Source organism: Stylophora pistillata, chromosome 9, assembly GCF_964205215.1.
Source record: "Stylophora pistillata chromosome 9, jaStyPist1.2, whole genome shotgun sequence".
In the NCBI taxonomy this organism is placed as follows: Eukaryota; Metazoa; Cnidaria; class Anthozoa; order Scleractinia; family Pocilloporidae; genus Stylophora; species Stylophora pistillata.
Genome location: NC_142527.1, coordinates 4,197,472 through 4,220,252, shown reverse-complemented (window position 1 = coordinate 4,220,252; position 22,781 = coordinate 4,197,472). Strand labels below are relative to the sequence as shown.

At 41.9% G+C, this 22,781-nt stretch overlaps 2 protein-coding genes across 2 annotated transcripts; both read left to right on the top strand.

The window, feature by feature from the left end:
- Positions 1–20,457: 20,457 nt before the first annotated feature.
- LOC148722865 (uncharacterized) lies at positions 20,458–20,946 on the top strand. The gene has a single exon (XM_088733395.1). It carries the CDS (start codon positions 20,458–20,460, stop codon positions 20,944–20,946), a length of 489 nt encoding a protein of 162 aa, XP_088589521.1.
- Positions 20,947–21,027: 81 nt separating this feature from the next.
- LOC111335798 (uncharacterized protein K02A2.6) lies at positions 21,028–21,927 on the top strand. Its single transcript, XM_088733394.1, has 2 exons — positions 21,028–21,412; positions 21,623–21,927. Exons 1-2 carry the CDS (start codon positions 21,028–21,030, stop codon positions 21,925–21,927), a joined length of 690 nt encoding a protein of 229 aa, XP_088589520.1.
- Positions 21,928–22,781: the final 854 nt, after the last annotated feature.

Below are 22,781 nucleotides of genomic sequence, written 5' to 3'. Positions count from 1 at the left end.
ACGGTTATGTGAACAACACTTTCGGTCAGTTATTTTCACTTCCGGTTATTTTTGTCTTGAAGGAGGTGGGGGAAGAGTCAGATCCTTTTGTTTAGGCATTTATGAAGGGTCAGGCATTAATCCAATCTGGAAAGTGGGAGGGCCACGACTTTTTTTGGCAAAAAATTTCTAAAATACCCCGGCCTACCCCCCCCCCCCCCCACCCCCAATAAAAAACGTACCTTCCCTAAGTCCGTCTGGACTTCACCTGCAAGTGTTTATGCTGGCTTGATAACTTTCTTGCTTGGAGTTCTTATCATGTTCCAATCTTTTCAACTTGCTTTCTTCGCTCTTTATTTGCATCTGTAACGACCTAGTATTTTTCGTCTTGATGTTTTTTTACGTCTTTGCATATTGTCGCTGAAACACAAGGTGTAAACGAACACATAACTCGGTTGTGGCCTGAAGTATGGAAATTTTAAACCCAGGGGGCGCAATATGGGTATTACGAAAACTAAGACCCTCGAAAACGAAGACCTAAGACCTAAGACCCGTCTTAAAAGGCCGTTTACACGGCAGAAAAATCGGGTACGGACTTGTCAAAAAAGGAGTACGGACTTGACATTTTTGCACGTGTAAACAATCCGTACCATGTCTTGGGGGATGGATACGGACCCGTGTTTTTTTCTTCTTTTGAGGCCATAGACGTCTATGGCCCCAAAACCAGAAAAACACGGGTCCGGACCAATTTCTTGCATCACGCGTCGCCATTTTGTTTACAACAATTACCGTATTTACCCGAATAAGCGCCGCACCCCCGATGCAGCGCTTATTCGAGGAATTCCGTATAACCAGGAAAAGCACTATAAAACAATTTTAACAGAGCATCGACAATTTGTATTCTTTAAATGTGATGTTCTTTAGTTCAAAGTGACTGTATTTCTCTGCTCGGGTTATGAAACGCTCGGGGTTTTTTCACCGCATGAATTTCTCTCGTAATTTTGGATTTAGTATCAGTCCGGTCCCCCAAAAACTGCATTGTAAACGCAACCTTGCTAACTTGGTCCTTATGCCTCTTTTTGTCAGACCCGTGGTAAACCATCATCCATGTAAACGGCTAAAATTATGCGGTCCGTACTACTTTTTTGACACGTCCGTACCCGATTTTTCTGCCGTGTAAACGGCCTTTTAGTTTTCGAGATTACGAAAACTAAGACCCTTTAAAATCGGATCCGTCCAAATATAAAGTCAAATTGTAACCAAAACAGGTCTACTCTGTCAAATTATCTCCTGTCCGATCCTTTCCACCGAGTTTTAGGTCAAATTTAACGGTAAATTTAGGGGTCTTAGTTTTCGAAATCTCGAAAACTAAGACCCTCTTAGTTTTCAAAGTAAGACCCCCACCAAACCAGTCTGTAAAATGTCTACAAAGTCGAATCACGACCGTTCAAAGACTATAATCCGTAAAAACGACAATCGCACGCGTGCTGGACGATCCGCTTCTTCTAACAATTTGCAGACATATTTTCAGCATTTATGGCTTTATAAAGAAGATGAAAGCCATACACTACCTACGTATAATTGAACACTGAAAATATGCTTTACCACAGTTGATCTTTAATTTTGTTGTTTATCCTTTAAATCATAACAATGGCTTTCCATTGAAGAGGGATGTTATTCTAGGTGTCTCTGCGATCGAGATTGCGTGACCTGTGACAGTTCTGAATAACTTCTGCGCACGTGCCAGGTTTTGGCGATTTGAACGTGGACATTAACTTAAGAGCCCTCAGAAAGCTCATATTCGAAGATAAATCCGGTTAGATTTCCCGTGTTACTGTAACATCACGAAGCGAAGAAATGTGACAAAACATGCGAAGAAAAAACGTGATGTCTTCACAAATGGTTTCACAGCATTGTGTGTAATCCAGCTGTCAAGGAAACTCTCCTGACAAGTCTCAGCTCCAGACAATAAAATTTCCCTGGAAGAATCGGTCACATTTATACTGACTTCTACGTTTTGCCGACGGATATTATCGGCAAGCATCAGTAGCCATCCTAGTTCCACTTTACGGGTTTCGTAAGTTTTTACATAAGAAGTGATCGGCAGCGGCCAGGACAAATTGGAGAACAAACTTGGGGAGTCGCAAGGAATACCTGGTCACGATTTCCGGTGTCGGTGATTAACTCCTTTGCTCGGAAACAGATGAAATCGATGTTAGCGCTTTCCCAACAAAAGAAGCTAATGAGATATCTATTGTTTATGTTCACCAACAGGGTGACAATGACGTAACGTGGAAACCGTTTATTGCAAGTACACCAGTGTTATTGCTCGATTGATCGAATATGAGCTTTCTGTGGGTTCTTAATTTAATTTCCACGGTCGTAATTCGACTTTGTAGATATTTTGATCGTTTAACGTCGTCCAATCAGAAAAGGGCAACCGCGTGAAGGTTTCTGGCTGGCACATTAGAATCTTGTTACGCATCCCCGACGCTAAAATACTGTAGGATTTTGATTTTCTTCGAGGGCTAGCTCCGGTCCGTTTGGATGAATTTTCGATTGGAAGGTACGAGGAGAATCGTCAATCTTTTGACCATAATGCTGCGAAGTTTGAAAGCGGAGTACGGGTGAGAAAATGATCCCAGGACCGCAAATGATCCTGGACCGCAAATGATCCCCAAATTGGACCGTAAATGATTCCTAAATTGGACCGCAAATGATCCCGGACCGCAAATGATCCCGGACCGCAAATGATCCCGGACCGCAAATGATCCCCACACCGAACCGCAAATGATCCCGACTGAAAAATAAGGAATGGCATGGATGCTAAAATACTGTGGATAGGGAATTGGCGTGAACAGTGATTATCATGGCTCACAACTAGCATCTTTTCCACACTTTTCCAAGCGGGAGTGGAATAACTGATTTATGCTTTTTCGGAGAGAATCAAGAAGACTGGAAAAAGGACTCTAGTGTTTTCCCTGGATCCTTCCTGACTAAAACGGCCAGCCAAGCAATCGTCACACAATTTTAAGACGAAGTCATTCATGTGAAGGAACTGTGCACTCAAGAAGACCACTGTTTTACGTCAGAAATCAACGGTAGATAATCCAAATTAAGGCTAGTCTCAATGCCCATGTACTCTGGTAGTACTATGAATCAGAATAGGGGCACTTATTGGGATACGAGTCTTTACCAAATAGGGGGCTTATTTACAAAAATCGAGTTCAAGGGAGCTGTTATAGAGAGGGGCGCCTATTGGAACGTGAGAGCTAAAGCGAATCATTACAGTAATTTATTTGTTAATTCATCCCCTTTTTATGCCGAGGAGGAACGGTGTTGAAAATTGGATTCTGCAAGCGATTTGTCTTCTTTCATAGGATTACGTAACCGAATCACGTGACTTCTGAGATCGAAATCTGGCTCCTCGCGCTTTTCTTGCAGCATTTGTTGGGAAAAGAGCCCCTAATGATCTCTTCATAGAGTCTACAAATCTCGGAAAAGTGTTGAACTCTCAAATACAGTCAAGAATATAGTTTAGGAGGTTTTGGGAGTATTTTCGTTTCTCGCATTGATATTTTCGTCCATGCCGTCATTTATATCGCAAAGACAAGTCTTATTTAAGAAAATACCGTATTTAGGACCATCCAAACTGATGATGATAGAACACTCGCTCCTTCTTCTTTCGTGTTTTAACATCGTTTTTTAACATCGTTTTTTAAGAAAAGCGAGAGCTTAGGAAAAGAATTCTTTTCTTTTCCCTGTCCCATCCCCTGCCTCACGCGGTTTTCAGTTGCCAGGGAGTATCTTTAAAGTTCATAACCAATCCTCCAGTCGATTCACTTCAATGATCGCCTTTATTCTACCCTTTAGTACTTCTTTCAGTTTGTCTTTATAAGCATGTTACTTTGTTGTTTTTCTGTCTTTTTGGCCTATTTGTTAAGTACGTAAAAAAAATACTACAAATTTCATGCAATATATCACATCGGGTATGTAACAGTTGCGATTGTACTGAAAAGATAATATTTATATATCACGAAATCTACACTTTCAGAGTGTCGAGTTTTAAAGAAGTTTGTGATGCCACTTAGCGTTTTTACTCAAATTCCTTAAAATCAGGCTGTTCAATATTTATAGTAACGATCCCTAACAACTACATCGGCGGGTCTAAGATTTTTCGACTCATTACTGAAACTACGCGCATGACGGTACCTCCCGTGCTGCAAGTTACTCAAAGCAAGCGGTTTGCCCATGATTTCACAATTGCGAGTATGATGGACATGAAAATACTGGGCTCGAACTTAAGCGGGTGTTTTGGTCGAATTCTCAGATCACATTCAAATACCATTCTAAGGTAGGTAATCACGACATTAACATGCAAGGGTCTAGGCTTTTTCAGTCCAATGTCCAGGGTGCCTTCAGGTGCTATTTTTTAGTAAGCTGAAGATCTTGCAAGTGATGCCGTACATTGCTTAGATGATTTACATATACGTTATTTCAACACGCTCGGGTCAACGGTCCTACTGCGCAGAGTACTTTGCTTCTTTCTCCAACTTTTGCTCAACAATACCCAAGCTCCTGTAAGTACGTGCAACATATGCATGCTCAGGTCCAAGCCTCTTCTTCTTAATATTTAAGGCAAGTTCATAACGATGTTTGGCCTGATGTAGTTCACCCAAGTCGCAGTTGATGTCACCCAGGGTATCATATATGCGCGCGACCTCGATGTGCTCGAGTCCAAGCCTTCCCACCCTAATGAATAAAGCACGTTCATAATATGCCTTGGCCTGATTCAGATCATTGTTAGCACGGTATACATCACCTAAGATATAGTAAGTGACCTCTGCTTCGACACAGTCGAGTCCTAGACTTGGCTTGTAAAGTTCTAGAGCATGTTGCAAATGGTCCTCGGCTTGCTGCAGGTCACCCAAGTGATACTGTACTTTGCCAACGATTTGGTTGGTGCGTGCAACATCAATATCAACATGATAGGGTCGATGCATTTTCTTGTAAATACCTAGAGCAAATAAATAATGTTTTTCGGCCTGTTGTAGGTCGTTGCTGGCACGACATACATTACCCAAGTTGCTGTAAGCAGACGCAACATCGACTGAGTTGTACGATGGCATTTTCATGTAAATATCTATAGCACGTTCACACCATGCTTTCGCCTTTTGCAGGTCATTGCTGGCACGGTATACATCACCCAAGTTGCTGTAACTGGACGCTATTTCGACACAGTCACATCCCAGGGTTTTCGTGTAAACGTCTATAGCTTGTTCATAACATGTTTTGGCTTGCTGCAGGTCATTGCTGGCACGGCATGCAGCACCTAAGTTGCTATAACTGGACGCTACATCGACACAGTAGTGTCCTAGCCTTTTCTTGTAGATCACTAAAGCTTGTTCATAATATGTTTTGGCCTTTTGCAGGTTATTGCCGACACGGTGTACATCACCTAAATTGCTGCGATATATTTTGGCCTGTTCCAGGTCATTTCTTGCACAGTAAACATGGCCTAAGTTGTTGTAACTGGACGCTACTTCGACACAGTCTCCTCCTAGCGATTTCTTGTAAATGTCTAGAGCTCGTTTATAATGCGCTTCGGCTTGTTGAAGGTCACCTAACTCATATTGTACTTTGCCAAAGTTTTGGTTAGTTCGTGCAACAACAACATTTTCGAATCCATGCTTTTTCTCGTAAATTTCGAGAGCAGATTTGTAGTGTTTTTTAGCGTGTCGCAGCTCACGCATGTCGCACAGTAAATCACCTAGGTTTTCATAGGTACGCGCGATGCCAATATGCTCGGATCCCAGTTGTTTCAGTTTAATCTGTAACGCAGCTATATAAAAATCCCTGGCGTATGGCAAGTCACCCAGGGCTCGGTTAACATTTCCCAAATTTTCATAACAATTAGCAATTTTAGCATGGTCGAGTCCAAGCTTTTTCGCGAAAACATCTTGAGCACTTTCGTAAAGCTCCCCAGCCAATCGAAGGTCACCTAACTCGTAGTGCAAATTGCCAATAATTTCGAAAGTCTGCGCAACTTTTACATGCTCGCTTCCAAGCTCTGTCTTGAAAATGTCGAGAGCAAGATGAAGATACTCCTTGGCCTGTTTCAGGTTACCCAACTCGAACTGTGCGATACCTAGATTTAGGTAAGTCTGTGCGGCATTGACGTGTTCACTTCCAAGCTCTGTCTTGAAAATGCAGAAGGCACAATCAACATACCTCTTTGCCTGTTTCAGGTTACCAAACTCGCGCTGTACAATGCCTAGGTTTAGGTAAGTCTGTGCGACATTGACATGCTCACTTCCAAGCTCTGTCTTGAAAATGTCGAGAGCAAGATCAAAATATTCCTTGGCTTGTTGCAGGTTAGCCAACTCACGCTGTACAATACCTAGGTTTAGGTAGGTATGTGCAAAATTGACATGCCCACTTCCAAGCTCTGTCTTGAAAATACAGAGAGCACGATGAAGATACCTCATGGCCCGTTTCAAGTTACCAAACTCACGCTGTACAATGCCTAGGTTTAGGTAAGTCTGTGCGACATTGACATGCTCACTTCCAAGCTCTGTCTTGAAAATATCGATAGCAAGATCAAGATATTCCTTGGCTTGTTGCAGGTTACCCAACTCACGCTGTACAATACCTAGGTTCAGGTAAGTCTGTGCGACATTGACGTGCTCACTTCCAAGCTCTGTCTTGAAAATGTCGAGAGCAAGATCAAGATATTCCTTGGCTTGTTGCAGGTTACCCAACTCACGCTGTACAATACCTAGGTTTAGGTAAGTCTGTGCGACATTGACATGCCCACTTCCAAGCTCTTTCTTGAAAATGTCGAGAGCATTATCAAGATACTCCTTGGCCTGTTGCAGGTTACCCAGCTCACGATGTACAATACCTAGGTTTAGGTAAGTATTTGCGACTTTGACATGCTCACTTCCAAGCTTTGTCTTGAAAATGTTGAGAGCACGATCAAGATACTCCTGGGCCTGTTGCAAGTTGCCCAACTCACGCTGTACAATATCTTGGTTTTGGTGAGTCTGCGCGACTTCGACATACTCACTTCCAGGCTCTGTCTTGAAAATGTCGAGAGCACGATCAAGATACGCCTTGGCCTTTAGCAGGTTACCCGACTCACGCTGCACAATACAAAGGTTTAGGTAGGTCTGTGTGACTTCGACATGCTCACTTCCAAGCTTTGTCTTGAAAATGTTGACAGCGCGATCAAGATATTCCTTAGCCCGTTGCAGGTTACCCAACCCATGCTGTACAGTACATAGGTTTTGGTAAGTATGTGCGAGACTGACATACACAGGTCTATATATTTTCTCGTGTATTACACGAGCAAGATGAAAGTGTGTCAAAGCCTGCCGTAGGTTACCCATTTTATGCTGCACAATACCAAGGTTGTAAGAAATGGACGCGACATGGACATGATAGGCTCCATATTTTTTCTTGTAAATTTCTAGAGCAATTTGAAAATGCTCAGTGGCCTGTTCGAAGTCAACCAATTCAAGCAGTACATCCCCCAGGTTATGATGACTAATCGCAACATTAACATCCTCGGGTCCAAGCTTTTCCACGTAAATGGCTATGGAAAGTTCAAGATATTCGATGGCTCTCTTCAGTTCACCCATGGACCGTCGCAAATTACCTAATCTTTGATAAATTTTTGCACTATTCACTACAGTGTCACTGATTGCTTCAACAACTTTCAAAGCTGTTTGATAGTAAAAGTCAGCGAAAGATAATTCGTAGTGATTCTCGCAAATTATACCAATCCGGAGGAAACATGATGACCAATCTAAAACATTTAAAACGCCCTTTCTGAAAATTCGGCTTTCCTCTTCGAAAGTAAAAACATGTTTGAGCTTCATGGCTAAGGCTTTCAAGTGTAAAGTGAGGTGCTTTGTCTCAGGATTAGAGCCAATGTCATACCAAGTGTGTGATGGCTTGGCTTCTAAAAATTGATCGAAGGATTTAACGGCAGCATGAACGGTTTGAGGCTCCTTGCTAATGCGTACAGATGTGATGGCGTCACGTACAACTCTGTGCATACGGACGAAAACTTTATTCCCTCTTTCTTCTAACAATAGCAGCGAGTATCCTTGGATATGAATGGTAACATCTTCTTTGTCTGCATGCCCATCCACATTCAAAACATAATTTTGGACGATTTCGAGATGCAATGCTTCAGGGGCGCAGAGGGAAAGGAGAGTAAACAAATGCTTCACTATAACGTCGCTCTCTATCGCTTTTTCAACGGCCAGCCTTGTTGCTACCATCATGGATTTGCTGTATGCTGGGTTAGTCTTTGCTAGTACTTCCTCAGTCAGGGCTCGCATTCCTGTCTCTAGCTTTTCTAAATACTCCTTCCAGCCGAAGTTCGAGACCCAATCACACTCACGGGCCTTTCTGACGTAAGTGCCTGCGCTAGCCAAAGCAAGGGGTTGGTAATCTAAAGCTTTTGCAACTTTATCTTCCATTTCAGGGTTTTCGAAACCTGCAATATGGGCCAGAAAACGCCATGCTTCGATTGGTTTCATACCATGACTGATGGAAAAGTGAGAAATAGCCGAGCACGTAGGAGGGATAGACAAGGTATCCTGTGTCGTGATGATGATCTGCCCTTGGCCCCATTGTTTATTTCCTGATTGAGGAAGGATATTAAGTATACCAGAGACACTTGTCACGTTGTCTATCACCATAAGCCACGATGAATAAAAGTAAATTTTCGTTGCAATTAAATCTTCGAGATTCTTGATTTTTTCTTCAATACTCAACCCCTTGGACCTACGGGTGTCCATAACGCCATATTCAGGACATTTCACCTGTCTCGCAAGTGTAACGTACGATTCCAGAAGTGTCTCTAAGTTTTCAGCGTTCAAAGTCATCACAAATGAGGGGCTGATTTCTGAGTTTACTTTCTTGTAGAATTTCTCGGCTACTAGACCAGCGAGCTGAGATTTGCCACTTCCAGGATTACCGGTGATGTATAAGTAGTTTAGACGATTCTCGTTTGCTCTCTTTAGTTGATCCAGGTCTTCTATTACTTCAGCAACCTCATCATCACGAGTTGCAATTTCGTGGGATGGTTTAGAAGGAAGAATGCAAAATGAGGAAATATCATCTTTTAGTTGAACTTCAAGGACCTCTCGCCGTTCTTCTGAAATTTCCAGTTGTTCTTCAACTATGTAGCGCTGTTTCTCTGATGATTCCAGTTGTTCTTCAACCAACTGACGTTGTTTTTTTGCCGTCTCTAATTCCACTTTGGTTTCTTCGAGTTCTTTGTGAAGGTCCTCACATTTCCACCTCAGGTTTTCAACCTCCTCTGTCTGAAAACTTCCCTGTTTACTGATTTCGTGGACTTGTGTGGTAGAGAGACCAAGTAAGCTAAATGCAATCTTTACTTTAACAACAGCAAGTTTGAACTCTAATTCAGACAACTGGCCCCAGGGCAAGTGAGCAAAGTTTTCATTGCGAAACTCTCTAAGGTCATCGACACTCGATTTAAGTGTTGCGCTCAGTCCATTACTGATAGAGTCAGAATAAAGGATTGCAAAGAATAGCGTTGTACAATCCCATTCCGCTGTACTTCCCTTTTTTACAGTTTCCAATAATCGAGCATTTCGTCTTTGGCTATGGGGAGATTCATTGTTGTAGAAGTCCAATCCATTTCGAGGGGTGTCTTTCCATTCTCCCAGAGTTGCCTGGTAACGGCTGTCCCATTGTTTTTTAAAAATGAATCGCAGCTCTAGCGGCAGTATATTCGTGGCAATGTGACAAACTCTGAAGTAGTTGAGCTGCTCCTTGGTGTAAACTGGGTTGGCCATCTTTACTTTGTCGTCACTTTGCTTTGAGCTTCTAAACCCTGTTCGGAAGCGATATAGAAGCCTTTCAGTTGTATCAGGTTTTGTATGAGCAAAAAAAAATTATATAACCCTAAAGTCCGCCCAAACTCTAGAAAACAAACACTTGCCTATACGGCAAATAATCTTTGCGAAAAATCCCAGTAGACTTAGTAAACCTAAGCGTCTTTAATTTCTCAACAAAAAGTAAAAACTTATGTATTGTCAGAGCAACACTCGGAACAATATACTAGCATCTACCTTCCTTCTATATCGCTGTTATCACCATCATTATTATTATCATTATTATTGTTATTATCATGCGGCAGTATATATAGCTTGATGCCCAGAATAAAAAAAAATGTAGTTGTGGCTGGGCGATAAGCCACGGCCAGCTACAGCGTCGTCTAGGATCCGTATCTACAATTTAACAAGTAGAGAAGCCTTGACTGTGCTCTGTTCTGTAGTAAAGCACGCAGGAAGCGGCTAGAGCACGAAAGTGTATGATGTCCTGAGGGTAGTAACAGCTTCACGTTAATATTATAATAGTAAACATTTTACAAATTGGGGAGGGTCAAACCTGTTTGATCCGCAGCCGTGGGAGTGTCACAGTTTTTTTTTTTTTTTTGGCAAGGAAAAAACTACTCCATGTCGGTTAGTTGACTTTTAATTATTTGTTACCAAACACACGAAGGGTGCAGAAACCTAAAACTTATATATACAAGCAAAGCTAACAGTCTAAATCAATCTACATCATTTTAAACAGATGTCGAAATAATATCTCAAAAAACTATCTTGTCTCAACAAACGTAATTGTCTCTCTCGACCCGTGCCCGCTTTCGTCCATATTTTGACGTCGGTAATGTTTCCGCGCGGGGCTCTGGTATAAAATTAGTGTCTGATGACGATTCGTTACTTGAGCTACTCGGGCTACTACTTGAGCTACTACTTTTCGCTAAAATTCTCCTCCATGAATCTCCCGGCAGCCGCTGGATTATCAGAAGTCACAAAAGCCAACTTGTGATATATTGCTTTCACCGCCTCGCGAACTTCCCACTGGCGCTTTCTTTCAGTCACAAAACAGCGGCGAAAGCGTTCCTTGTAGGGACAAGGGGTCCAAAAGGACAGGTAGAATTTGGGCAAAATGCTATTTGAGAACTCAGTATATTCGCCCTTTGGGTTCGGGAGCCTCCCCAGATCTTCATCTTTCCACTTCTCTGGACCTGTATTTTCACTTATTCCCGCACCCGATGTGTTACCAACAGAGTCAGAGGAGTAGCAGGCATCCTTTTTAGAATGTCGGCAAACAGCCACAATAGCCACAAGTTGCTCCATCTGACCTCATGAAATCCTCGCATTCTCCACAAGCGCATTTCCCTCTTTCTATTCCTCGCACATCCTTGCCCATTTTCAAGTTTTCACCGTGCAACGCCACGCAATTAACTGCTTTGTGCGCAGACATGGTTATGTGAACAACACTTCCGGTCAGTTATTTTCACCTCCGGTTATTTTTGTCTTGGAGGAGGTGGGGGGAGAGTCAGATCCTTTATTTTAGGCATTTATGAAGGGTCATGCATTAATCCAATCTGGAAAGTGGGAGGGCCACGACTTTTTTGGCAAAAAATTACTAAAATACCCCGACCCACCCCCAATAAAAAACGTACCTTCCCAAAGTCCGTCTGGACTTCACCTGCAAGTGTTTATGCTGGCTTGATAACTTTCTTGCTTGGAGTTCTTATCATGTTCCAATCTTTTCAACTTGCTTTCTTCGCTCTTTATTTGCATCTGTAACGACTTAGTATTTTTCTTCGTCCTGATGTTTCTTTACGTCTTTGCATATCGTCGCTGAAACACAAGGTGTAAACGATCACATAAGTCGGTTGTGGCCTGAAGTATGGCAATTTTAACCACATGGGGTGCAATCTGGGTGTTATGAAAACTAAGACCCTCCAAAACGAAGACCTAAGACCTAAGACCAGTCTTAGTTTTCGAGACTACGAAAACTAAGACCCCCTAAAATCGAATCCGTCCAAATATAAAGTCAAATTATAACCAAAACAGGTCTACTCTGTCAAATTATCTCCTGTTCGATCCTTTCCACCGAGTTTTAGGTCAAATTTAACGGTAAATTTAGGGGTCTTAGTTTTCGAAATCTCGAAAACTAAGACCCCTCTTAGTTTTCAAAGTAAGACCCCCACCAAAACAGTCTGTAAAATGTCTACAAAGTCGAATTACGACTGTTCAAGGACTATAATCCGCAAAAATTACAATCGAACGCGTGCTGGACGATCCGCTTCTTCTAACAATTTGCAGACATATTTCAGCATTGTGGCTTTATAAAGACGATGAAAGCCATGCACTACCTAGGTGTAATTGTACACTGAAAATATGCTTTACCCCAGTTGATCTTTAATTTTGTTGTTTATCCTTTAAATCATAACATTGGCTTTCCATTAAAGAGGGATGTTATTCTAGGTGTCTCTGCGATCGAGATTGCGTGACCTGTGACAGTGCTGAATAACTTCTGCACAGGCGCTAGGTTTTAGCGGATTGAACGTGGACATTAACGTAAGAGCCCTCAGAAAGCTCATATTCGAAGATAAATCCGGTTAGATTTCCCGTGTTACTGTAACATCACGAAGCGAAGAAATGTGACCAAACAAGCGAAGAAAATACGTGATGTCTTCAGAAATGGTTTCACAACATGGTGTCTAATCCAGCTGTCAAGGAAACTCTCCTGACAAGTCTCAGCTCCAGACAATAAAATTTCCCTGGAAGAATCGGTCACATTCATACTGACTTCTACGTTTTGCCGACGGATAATATCGACAAGCAACAGTAGCCATCCTAGTTCCACTTCACAGGTTTCGTAAGTTTTTACGCAAGAAGTGATCGGCGGCGGCCAGGACAAACTTGGGGAGTCGCAAGGAATACCTGGTCACGATTTCCGGTGTCGGTAATTAACTCCTTTGCTCGGAAACAGATGAAATCGATGTTAGCGCTTTCGCAACAAAAGAAGCTAATGAGATATCTATTGTTTACGTTCACCAACAGGGCGGCAATGACGTAACGTGCAAACCACTTATCGCAAGTACATCAGTGTTATTGCTCGATTGATAGAATATGAGCTTTCTCTGGGTTCTTAAAATAATGGCCACGGTCGTAATTCGACTTTGTAGGTATTTTGAATCGGTCATCGTTTAACGTCGTCCAATCAGAAAAGGGCAACCGCGTGAAGGTTTCTGGCTGGCACATTAGAATCTTGCTACGCATCCTCGACGGTAAAATACCGTAGGATCTTGATTTTCTTCGAGGGTTAGCTCGGGTCCGTTTGGATGAATTTTCGAATGGAAGGTACGAGGAGAATCGTCAATCTTTTGACCATAATGCTGCGAAGTTTGAAAGCGGAGTACGGGTGAGAAAATGATCCCAGGACCGCAAATGATCCTGGACCGCAAATGATCCCCAAATTGGACCGCAAATGATCCCGGACCGCAAATGATCCCCACACCGAACCGCAAATGATCCCGACTGAAAAATAAGGAATGGCATGGATGCTAAAATACTGTGGATAGGGAATTGGCGTGAACAGTGATTATCATGGCTCACAACTAGCATCTTTTCCACACTTTTCCAAGCGGGAGTGGAATAACTGATTTATGCTTTTTCGGAAAGAATCAAGAAGACTGGAAAAAGGACTCTAGTGTTTTCCCTGGATCCTTCCTGACTAAAACGGCCAGCCAAGCAATCGTCACACAATTTTAAGACGAAGTCATTCATGTGAAGGAACTGTGCGCTCAAGAAGACCACTGTTTTACGTCAGAAATCAACGGAAGATAATCCAAATTAAGGCTAGTCTCAATGCCCATGTACTCTGGTAGTGCTATCACTGAAACAGAATAGGGGCACTTATTGGGATACGAGTGTTTACCCAATAGGGGGCTTATTTACAAAAATCGAATTCAAAGGGGTGATTATCAGAGAGGGGGCGCCTATTGGAACGCGAGAGCTAAAGCGAATCATTACAGTAATTTATTTGTTAATTCATCCCCTTTTTATGCCGAGGAGAAACGGTGTTGAAAATTGGATTTTGCAAGCGATTTGTATCTTCTTTCATAGGATTACGTAACCGAATCACGTGACTTCTGAGATCGAAATCTGGCTCCTCGCGCTTTTCTTGCAGCAGTCGTTTGGAAAAGAGCCCCTAATGATCTCTTCATAGAGTCTACAAATCTCGGAAAAGTGTTGAACTCTCAAATACAGTCAAGAATATAGTTTAGGAGGTTTTGGGAGTATTTTCGTTTCTCGCATTGATATTTTCGTCGATGCTGTCATTTATTTATTCAGTGGTTCGAATCCCGTACAGGCCTGATTTTTTTCAGGTCTGATTTTCGCTATTGCATTAATAGCGCTCTCTACAGCGAGGATCGTGCATCATACGTATCTATAATACCGCAGTTCAAATATGTGAACCTCATATATTCATTGTATCTGATTTATCATCACGGGTTTATTACGAATCAACTTAACGGCTTGCTCCCAGTTGGCTTGTTAGCTCAATTGGTAGAGCGCTGCACTAGTATCGCAGAGGTCAGTGGTTCGAGTCCCGTACAGGCCTGATTTTTTTCAGGTCTGATTTTCGCTTTAGCATAAATAGCGCTCTTTACTGCAAGGATCGTGCATCATACGTATCTGTAACCGCAAAATATATGGCCAAATATATGTTGCACTAAGTCGCCATACCGGTATTCTTGGGAATATTGAAATGAAACATGTCAAGGCAAATCCAGAGGTAGACAAAGAATATGAAAGGTTACGAGAGATTTCATCAACTACAAGCAGTCTTTCCTCTAAACATGAGTTGGCACTTTCAAATACTGGTGTCACAGATAGTCTGTTAAATATTAGGTCTCTTAGAAAATACAGCATGGATATTGAATATGATGAAAATATATTCAACAGCGATATCTTTGCTTTCACAGAAACACGACTACTTCCTAATGATGCAGATAATGAAATAAGAAGGAACTTGTAACTATATGCTTTATTTAGACAGGACCATCAAAGAGATAAATTTATGAGTTTAGCTGTTTGTACCAAGGATTATATTCAGATCACAGAACATGAATTATAACATCTCATCAATCAAGGCGTTGAAATTTGTGATTGCAAACTCATTAAATCAACAAAATCCATCATTCTTACTGCTTTATCGTAAGCAGTGCACCAGTATTTCTCTCTTCATTTCCAGTTTAGAACATACACTTAATTCAAATAACACTGATGTAGTTCTTGGTGATTTCAGCGTAAATTACTTAAATTCTCAAAATAAACTCTCACTGAAATCTTTGATGAATAATTTTAATTTCGAACAAATAATACAGCAGCCGACCTTCATTTCCTGTGGCAGTTTATTAGATCATATATACGTCAAATCTGCTAACCTAAAAATATTTCAAAACGACTTGGCCAATGTATACTATTCTGACCATGATGCAATCAAAATTAACATGCAAAAATTCACGATGACTTCAGATTATTGCTGAAAATGCTTGAAACAGTAAATTTAATAAAAACATTCGAATTCAAAATACCTTTTCTTTCACGGTACTGACACTTGCTACTGCTTGACTAGCTCATAAATTCACCTCCAAGCAGCTTGTTACTACAACGATCTGTATGATTTGTATGCCAAAACTACTAAGGAAACAACGTCTCTAAACGTAGAATTAAAAAATTGAGATCGAATTGAAAGCAGGATTAGGACAGCCCTGGAAATAGTCGATGTTATTCAAACGAAATCATTCAGACAGAGAGTTCTCTTACAATAAAAACAAACAGCACACTGCTTCTACTTAAATTAAGGGCGAAAATGTTAATATACAATACAATTTTTCAGCGAGGGAAATTAATTAAGCACTTTTACTTCATCTTTTGCAAAGTAGAAGAGCTTTGAGCTTTGAGTGGATCAAGGATCGAAATTCTCGAGTTCTCATTGGTCAATATTTTCTACAAATTTTTAACTAATTAAAAATAATATGATCCTGCAAGTGATTACCCTGTTTCCTAAGAGGTAAGTTTGGAAAGAAACCAATCAAATTCAAGGATTTTGGATCCTAAATTCTACTATAAAACCTTGTTATAAATTGTCGTGATCACTTCGCTATGCCTAATTAGAAAAGTGGAGTGCTAGATCGTTCCAAAAGTTCCAAAAATTCGACCGAATCACCTGAAAAGATCGCTTGGACTACTTCAGCAGATAAACAATCTTCTGCGACATCTATCAAACGGCCATTGTGCAGACAGAAATGGGAAGCACCAGGAGACACTTTCGGGCCGAAAGTCGCGTTGGTCGAAGAAACCACCAACGGATATGTCCACGACCTATCCCATCCCAGAAGAAACAGAGGAAATACTCTGGATTACTGCACCTTTCTACTCCAAACAGCGACAAAGAACGTCGAGGCCCTGCTCTATAGCCCCCATAAAAGACCCTTACTTCTTGAAAGTCAAGAAAGACACGCTCCTATTAAGCTCACCCAATTACCTACACTCAAGCGATGGATAAAATTATCGTAAATAACATGAATAACATTAGTACTCCACAACAGAGTGAATATTCATTTCAATATCAAACGCCTACAGAACCTCAAGCGGCAAATATCAAAGTGTTAGATGGGCTCAATACTTCCAAAGAATGGCAAGTTGTAACAGTTCAAGGAAAGATTTTTGGTTTGAAAGACTAACGTATAGTTTGAAGTCCTCGAAAAAAACTTAAACTTATGGAGGCGTTTCTTGACGATGGATCTGGGAGGATTCCCATAGATATTTGGGAATCTTACATGGAGAACGTCAAAACTGGTAGGTATTACATTGTTTAAACATATCCAAAATAATTCCGTGTTTACATAATTTCTTTCTATTTCCATAGACCAAGTTTATAACTTTGCCAATGTTCAAATCAAAATCTGGGGTGGAAGAAAGAAGCTTGCAACCACTGTGCGTACAGCTATTCAAGCTATTGACGATCAACTCTTACGTGATCCACCAACAAATAACGAAGACCTCGAGCCACAACAAACATTCAAGATAACCGAGGTTGATTCCATACAGAAGATAATTAAGTATTCAGAGTGTGTCCAGTGTAGCAAAAGTGTAATCCAAGGAACATGCATAGATATGATCACTTGTGACCACTGTGGCTACATGATGAAGACAGAGTCCTGTTAGACAAAAGTTGTTGCGAGGATAGTCCTCAAGATGGATGACCAAGAAGTAGTTTTCAAAATCAATCTTCCTCTACTCGAAAAGATGTACCTTGGTGTTATCTCTATGGAACACTCGGCCTTAGGAAGAGAGTTGCTTTATGGTCTTGTGGATCATACTTTTTTGCTATGATAATACTAAAAATTTTTGTCATCACCAGAAATCGGGGACATTTCGAGCCCGTTACGAGATGTCAGCAGTATATCGTATGATAGACAATTCAATATGTCGGCGGTGGAAGTGAAGTGAACACGTAAGTCTCTATTTTCGTAAAACCCCATGGGAGAAAGGCCTGGTACCTTTCTATCCCAGAAAGCCAAAAGGAGACTTCAAAACAAGGAAAATGGCGGCCAAAATGTGCAGTTACTGGGACTTGTATCTTTTGTGTTCTTTCTTCCTAAAATTCCTCAAATCATAGTGTGAATGAATATGAATAGTCCCTTTACTGCTCAACATGACATGTTATCAAAGAAATTGTGATTGCGTATTGTAACGTTATTGTCACGCAATCGATTGTTGTCATGTGACTCGAGTTAGCCAATCAAGTTAGTCTTACTACGTGCTAGGATTCGCTTGCACTGTAAGTTCTTCGTTCTATTAAACTTTAAGATTCCAACTACCTTGTGATAGTTTATTTCACTGGAATCCCAACATGGTGTCCGCAGTCTTCTTTTAAATTGTCTTCGAACTCCTAAAACCTTCACGAGCGACCTGTAACGCGAAGAATTTTTTGGAAATGCCTCCACCGCCTGATGAATCGAACGCCACTGGCTCAACACAGCAGATCGCTTCTCTGACTTTTACTACTAACGTACCTCCACCAGGACGGCTGGAATTAAAAGGCAATCTCTCCGAGAACTGGAAGAGATGGAAACAAGTTTGGGACGCCTACGAAACCGTCACAAAGCTAAACGAAAGGGAAAGTAGATTCCGTGTAGCGACTTTCATCACTTGCATCGGTCCCGACGCGCTCGAAGTACACAATGGCCTGCCCTTTTTCTCAGATGAGGACAAAGAAGATATAAATGTCGTTCTGAATCTATGGAAGTCCCATTGTATTGGTCAAACAAATGTGATCTACGACCGTTACAAGTTCAACAATCGCAAACAAGAGTCTCACGAATCAATCGATGTTTACGCTGCGGCACTGCGAGCGTTAGCGGCAACGTGCGAATTTGGCGAGTTAAAAGCTGAGATGATTCGCGACCGCCTCGTTTGTGAAATCACCGACAATAGTGTTCGTCGAAAGTTGTTGCAAGAGCCTAAATTATCGCTTGAAAAGTGTTTGGATATCTGTCGATCAGCCGAAGCCACCAGTGCTCACCTCAAGGTTGTCAGTGGGCAGTCATCGAGCACAGGCACGCCAGCTGATAATGTCAATGCAGAAGACAAGCGGAAAAGGTCGAAAGCGCCACCCAAAGATGCAGCGCCGGTGAGAAGCAAAAACAGCCCTTACCCGAACCCAAAGAAGATTGGTTAAAACGTTGTAAACACTGCGGAAGAAGTCACGCCAAGCAACGCACGAAATGTCCTGCATTTGGAAAGCTGTGTAGCGCATGCAATAAACCCAATAATTTTGCTGAAATGTGCAGGAGTGTTTCTAGTAAAAACAGCCGAAAACGGAATGATGTTAACATGGTCACCTCTGAAGATTCCTCCGAAGAAGAATTGCTGTCAGTATCCTTTGATTCACATGAAGGAAATGTACATGCACTCGATGAAGACAATTTTCCTGAGAAGAAAATCTTTGCGACAATGGAAATTGCAGGAGCAAATATTCAAATGCAAATTGACACGGGTGCCTCATGTAATGTTTTACCTCGAAAATTTTGTGCCCTCAGGAACACTCATTACTGAGACTGACCGTACTTTGAAGATGTATAGCAAGTCTACTTTGCCTGTCTTAGGAACATGTAGAGTGAGCATGCGTAACCCATAGAACAGCAAGAAGTACAATGTCGAATTTGTTGTTGTGAAAGGCAATTATACACCGTTGATTGGATCTCGTGCTTCTCAGCAAATGAATCTGGTAACAGTTCACCAAGAAAACATTCAGCAAGTTACCACCGACGCTCAAAGTCTTACCCTGAATCAAATAGCAGAAGAGTTTGGAAACGTGTTTAAAGGACAAGGCTGTATGGAAGGAAAACTGCACCTCGAAACTGACGCAACAGTTACACCAGTGATTAATCCACCTCGTCGAGTCCCGTTTGCACTCAAAGATAACTTGAAGTCTGAATTAGACCGGTTAGAGAGACTACAAATGATCCGGAAAGTAAAAGAGCCTACTGAATGGGTGTCAAGCCTCGTAGTGGTGGAAAAGCCGAATGGCAAGTTGAGAGTTTGTATCGACCCAGTCCACTTGAATAAGGCGCTGAAACGATCGCACTATCCTTTACCCGTAATAGAAGACGTCCTTCCTGAGCTATCCAATGTCAAAGTTTTCAGCAAAGCCGACCTTAAAGATGGTTTCCTACACATTGAGCTTGATGACGAGTCATCTTTATTGACTACCTTCCAGACACCGTGGGGACGCTACTGTTGGATGCGTATGCCCTTTGGAATTTCACCCGCTCCCGAGCTGTTTCAGCAAAAGCTTGACCAAAACCTAGAAGGGCTACCCGGTGTACACAGAATCTTCGATGACCTGCTTATAACAGGAAAGGGTCCTACCCTCTCAGCAGCAACTCAGGACCATGATAAGAACTTAAGAGGTCTTTTAGAAAGATGCCAAGAAAGGAATATTAAGCCCAACAGGGACAAGTTCATGTTCAAGTGTTCCCAAGTTCCATTTATCGGTCACTTATTGACTAGCGAAGGATTGAAGCCTGACCCACAGAAAGTAGAAGCTATCTGCAACATGCCCAATCCGGAAGATGTTCAAGCGGTACAGCGCTTTGTTAACACAGTGAAGTACCTCTCAAGGTTTTTAGAAGACCTGTCCGATATGTCTGAGCCCCTCCGCAGACTTACACATAAAGGTGCGCCTTGGAAGTGGTCTCAGGAGCAAGAAGAAGTCTTTACAAAGATCAAAAAAGCTGTGTCCACTGCTCCAGTGTTAAAATTTTTCACTCCAAATGAGCCAGGTGAGGGTGAAAGAGATGCCTCAGAGAAAGGAATTGGCTTCGCCCTTGTGCAAGAGGGTCAGCCTGTAACCTATGCGAGCAGATCTCTCACGAAAGCTGAGCAAGACTACTCACAAATCGAGAAGGAGCTACTTGCACAAGTCTTTGGCATGGAGCATAATCACCAATATGTATAAGGCAGAAAGGTTACCCTGTGGACAGACCACGAGCCTTTAGATATAGTCGCCAAGAAACCTCTGGCTGCAGCTCCAAAACGTCTGCAGCGTCTTATTATGAGATTAACGCAGTATGATGTGGAAATCAAGTACAGACGTGGCCCTGAGATGTATCTTGCCGATACACTTTCCAGAGCGTACTTGCCCCAGGAACACCACCCAGGAAAGGCAGATCAAGAAGTGGAGAGGATCCATTCTGTAAATTTCCTATCAATATCTGAGCCACAGATCCAAGAAATCCGCGAAGAAACTGCCAAAGATGCTGTCTTGCAGACTCTTAAAGCAACGATTCTAAATGGTTGGCCTAGCCAAAGAAAGGAACTATTTCCTGAACTGCACGAGTACTTCAAAGTCAAGGACGAGTTGGCGACACAAGATGACATTACTTTCAAGGGTCCCAAATGCGTCATCCCGAAAAGTCTAAGACCCAAGATCAAGGAAAAGCTCCACCGATCCCACATCGGTATTCAAGGTTGTTTAAGAAGAGCCCGTGAAGTGGTGTATTGGCCCAACATGAACAGAGAAGTGACAGAATTTATCTCATAATGTGAAACCTGCAACACCTTCCAGTCTGCCCAACAGAAAGAGCCTCTTATTTGCTATGAAATCCCACAGCATCCTTGGGAAATGATTGGTTTTGACATCTTCACATTTAATAATCAAGACTACCTGTGTACCGTCGACTACTTCTCCGATTATTTTGAGATTGATGAGCTACGCAAGTCAAAGACAGGTGCCACAGTGATTGGAAAGCTCAAGAAACGTTTTGCCACCCATGGAATTCCAGATACATTCCAAAGTGATAATGGTCCACCCTTTTCTTCAAATGAATTCTCAGCCTTTGCAGCAATGTACGAGTTTGAACACGTCACCAGTTCGCCGGAGTATCCGCAGAGCAACGGCAAAGTGGAAAATGCAGTTAAAACAGCAAAAGGCCTGATGAAGAAATCTGCTATTACAAACTCGGATTTTCAGCTTGTATTGCTAGATTGGCGAAATACACCAACAGAAGGTATGAAGAGTTCACCAGCACAACGATTGTTCAGCAGGCGCACAAGAACACTGCTGCCGACCTCGAAGAAACTCTAGAAACCCCAGTTAGTCACAGATGTTAGAGAGAGGAAGTTACAGAGGAAAGAAGTTCAGACACGTTATTACAATCAAAATGTCAAAGAACTTTCCAGTCTCATAAAAGGTGATGTTGTACGCATGAAACCACAAGTCTCTGACGGAAAGCAGAGATGGACAAAGGCACAAGTTGAGCAACAAGTAGATGTCAGATCCTACGCCATTAGAACAGAAGATGGCAGGTTGTTCCGAAGAAACCGGAGACATCTTCGACAGTGCAAGGAACCGTTCATGCCTAAGGATGGGGACATTGAAATTCCAACTCCAATTCTGAACCGTCCACCAACCAAAGCCAGCACAGAAACCTTATCAGGAGAAAACAGCACAGGACGCCCAACAAAGGTCCAGAAACCAACCAGGGCCAAGATCATCAGCTACCCATCCAGCCCCATTGACTGAGTGCCCAAAGAGCAATGTGGTCACACGAAGCGGACGCTCTATTCATCCCCCTGGCTACTTAAAACACTTTGTTCAGACTTAGATCTTTACATTTATCCCTTTTTTTGTTTACTGTTCGGCCGAGTTTGTGACGAACATTATCGTTATGTTTCTCAGATTATTTCCGTGTACACCTGTGCGAATATTTTTATTGGAACCGTTCATTGTTTCATTTTTCTGTATAGTTCCAGTTTTTTCTTTTTCAAAAAAAAAAAAGAAGGAAAGGTGTAACGTTGTCACGCAATCGCTTGTTGTCATGTGACTCGAGTTAGCCAATCAAGTTAGTCTTACCTCGTGCTAGGATTCGCTTGCACTGTAAGTTCTTCGTTCTATTAAACGTTAAGATTCCAACTACCTTGTGATAGTTTATTTCACTGGAATCCCAACACGTATTGTAGGCAGCCCAGCCCAATGACTACTGCTTTGCATCTTTTCAAAAAGATATATTACCATGACAAATGTATACGAGAGCAAAACTAAAATGCGCGCGCGTTTGATGTCACAGTAACGGACGCGTGACTCTCCTAGAGTCACGTTACCGTGACATTGAGCGTACGCGTTTTTCAAAGCAGGGTTGCCAGATTTGAAAATTCTCAACTGTTCAAAATGCGGCACTTCTTAACATTTTTTTTCTCATTATTCATTAGCAGTTTTTTCCTCTAAAGAATATTTGCGATAAAATAGATTTTCATGTCGCGCGACAAACTTGTTGATGTAAATGACCCTTATGCATGCAAGTGTAAACGCGGGTTGCCAAGGGAAAAGTGGCCCCGGTAAAATTCATGAAGCGATTCTTGTTATTTTAAAAATAATAA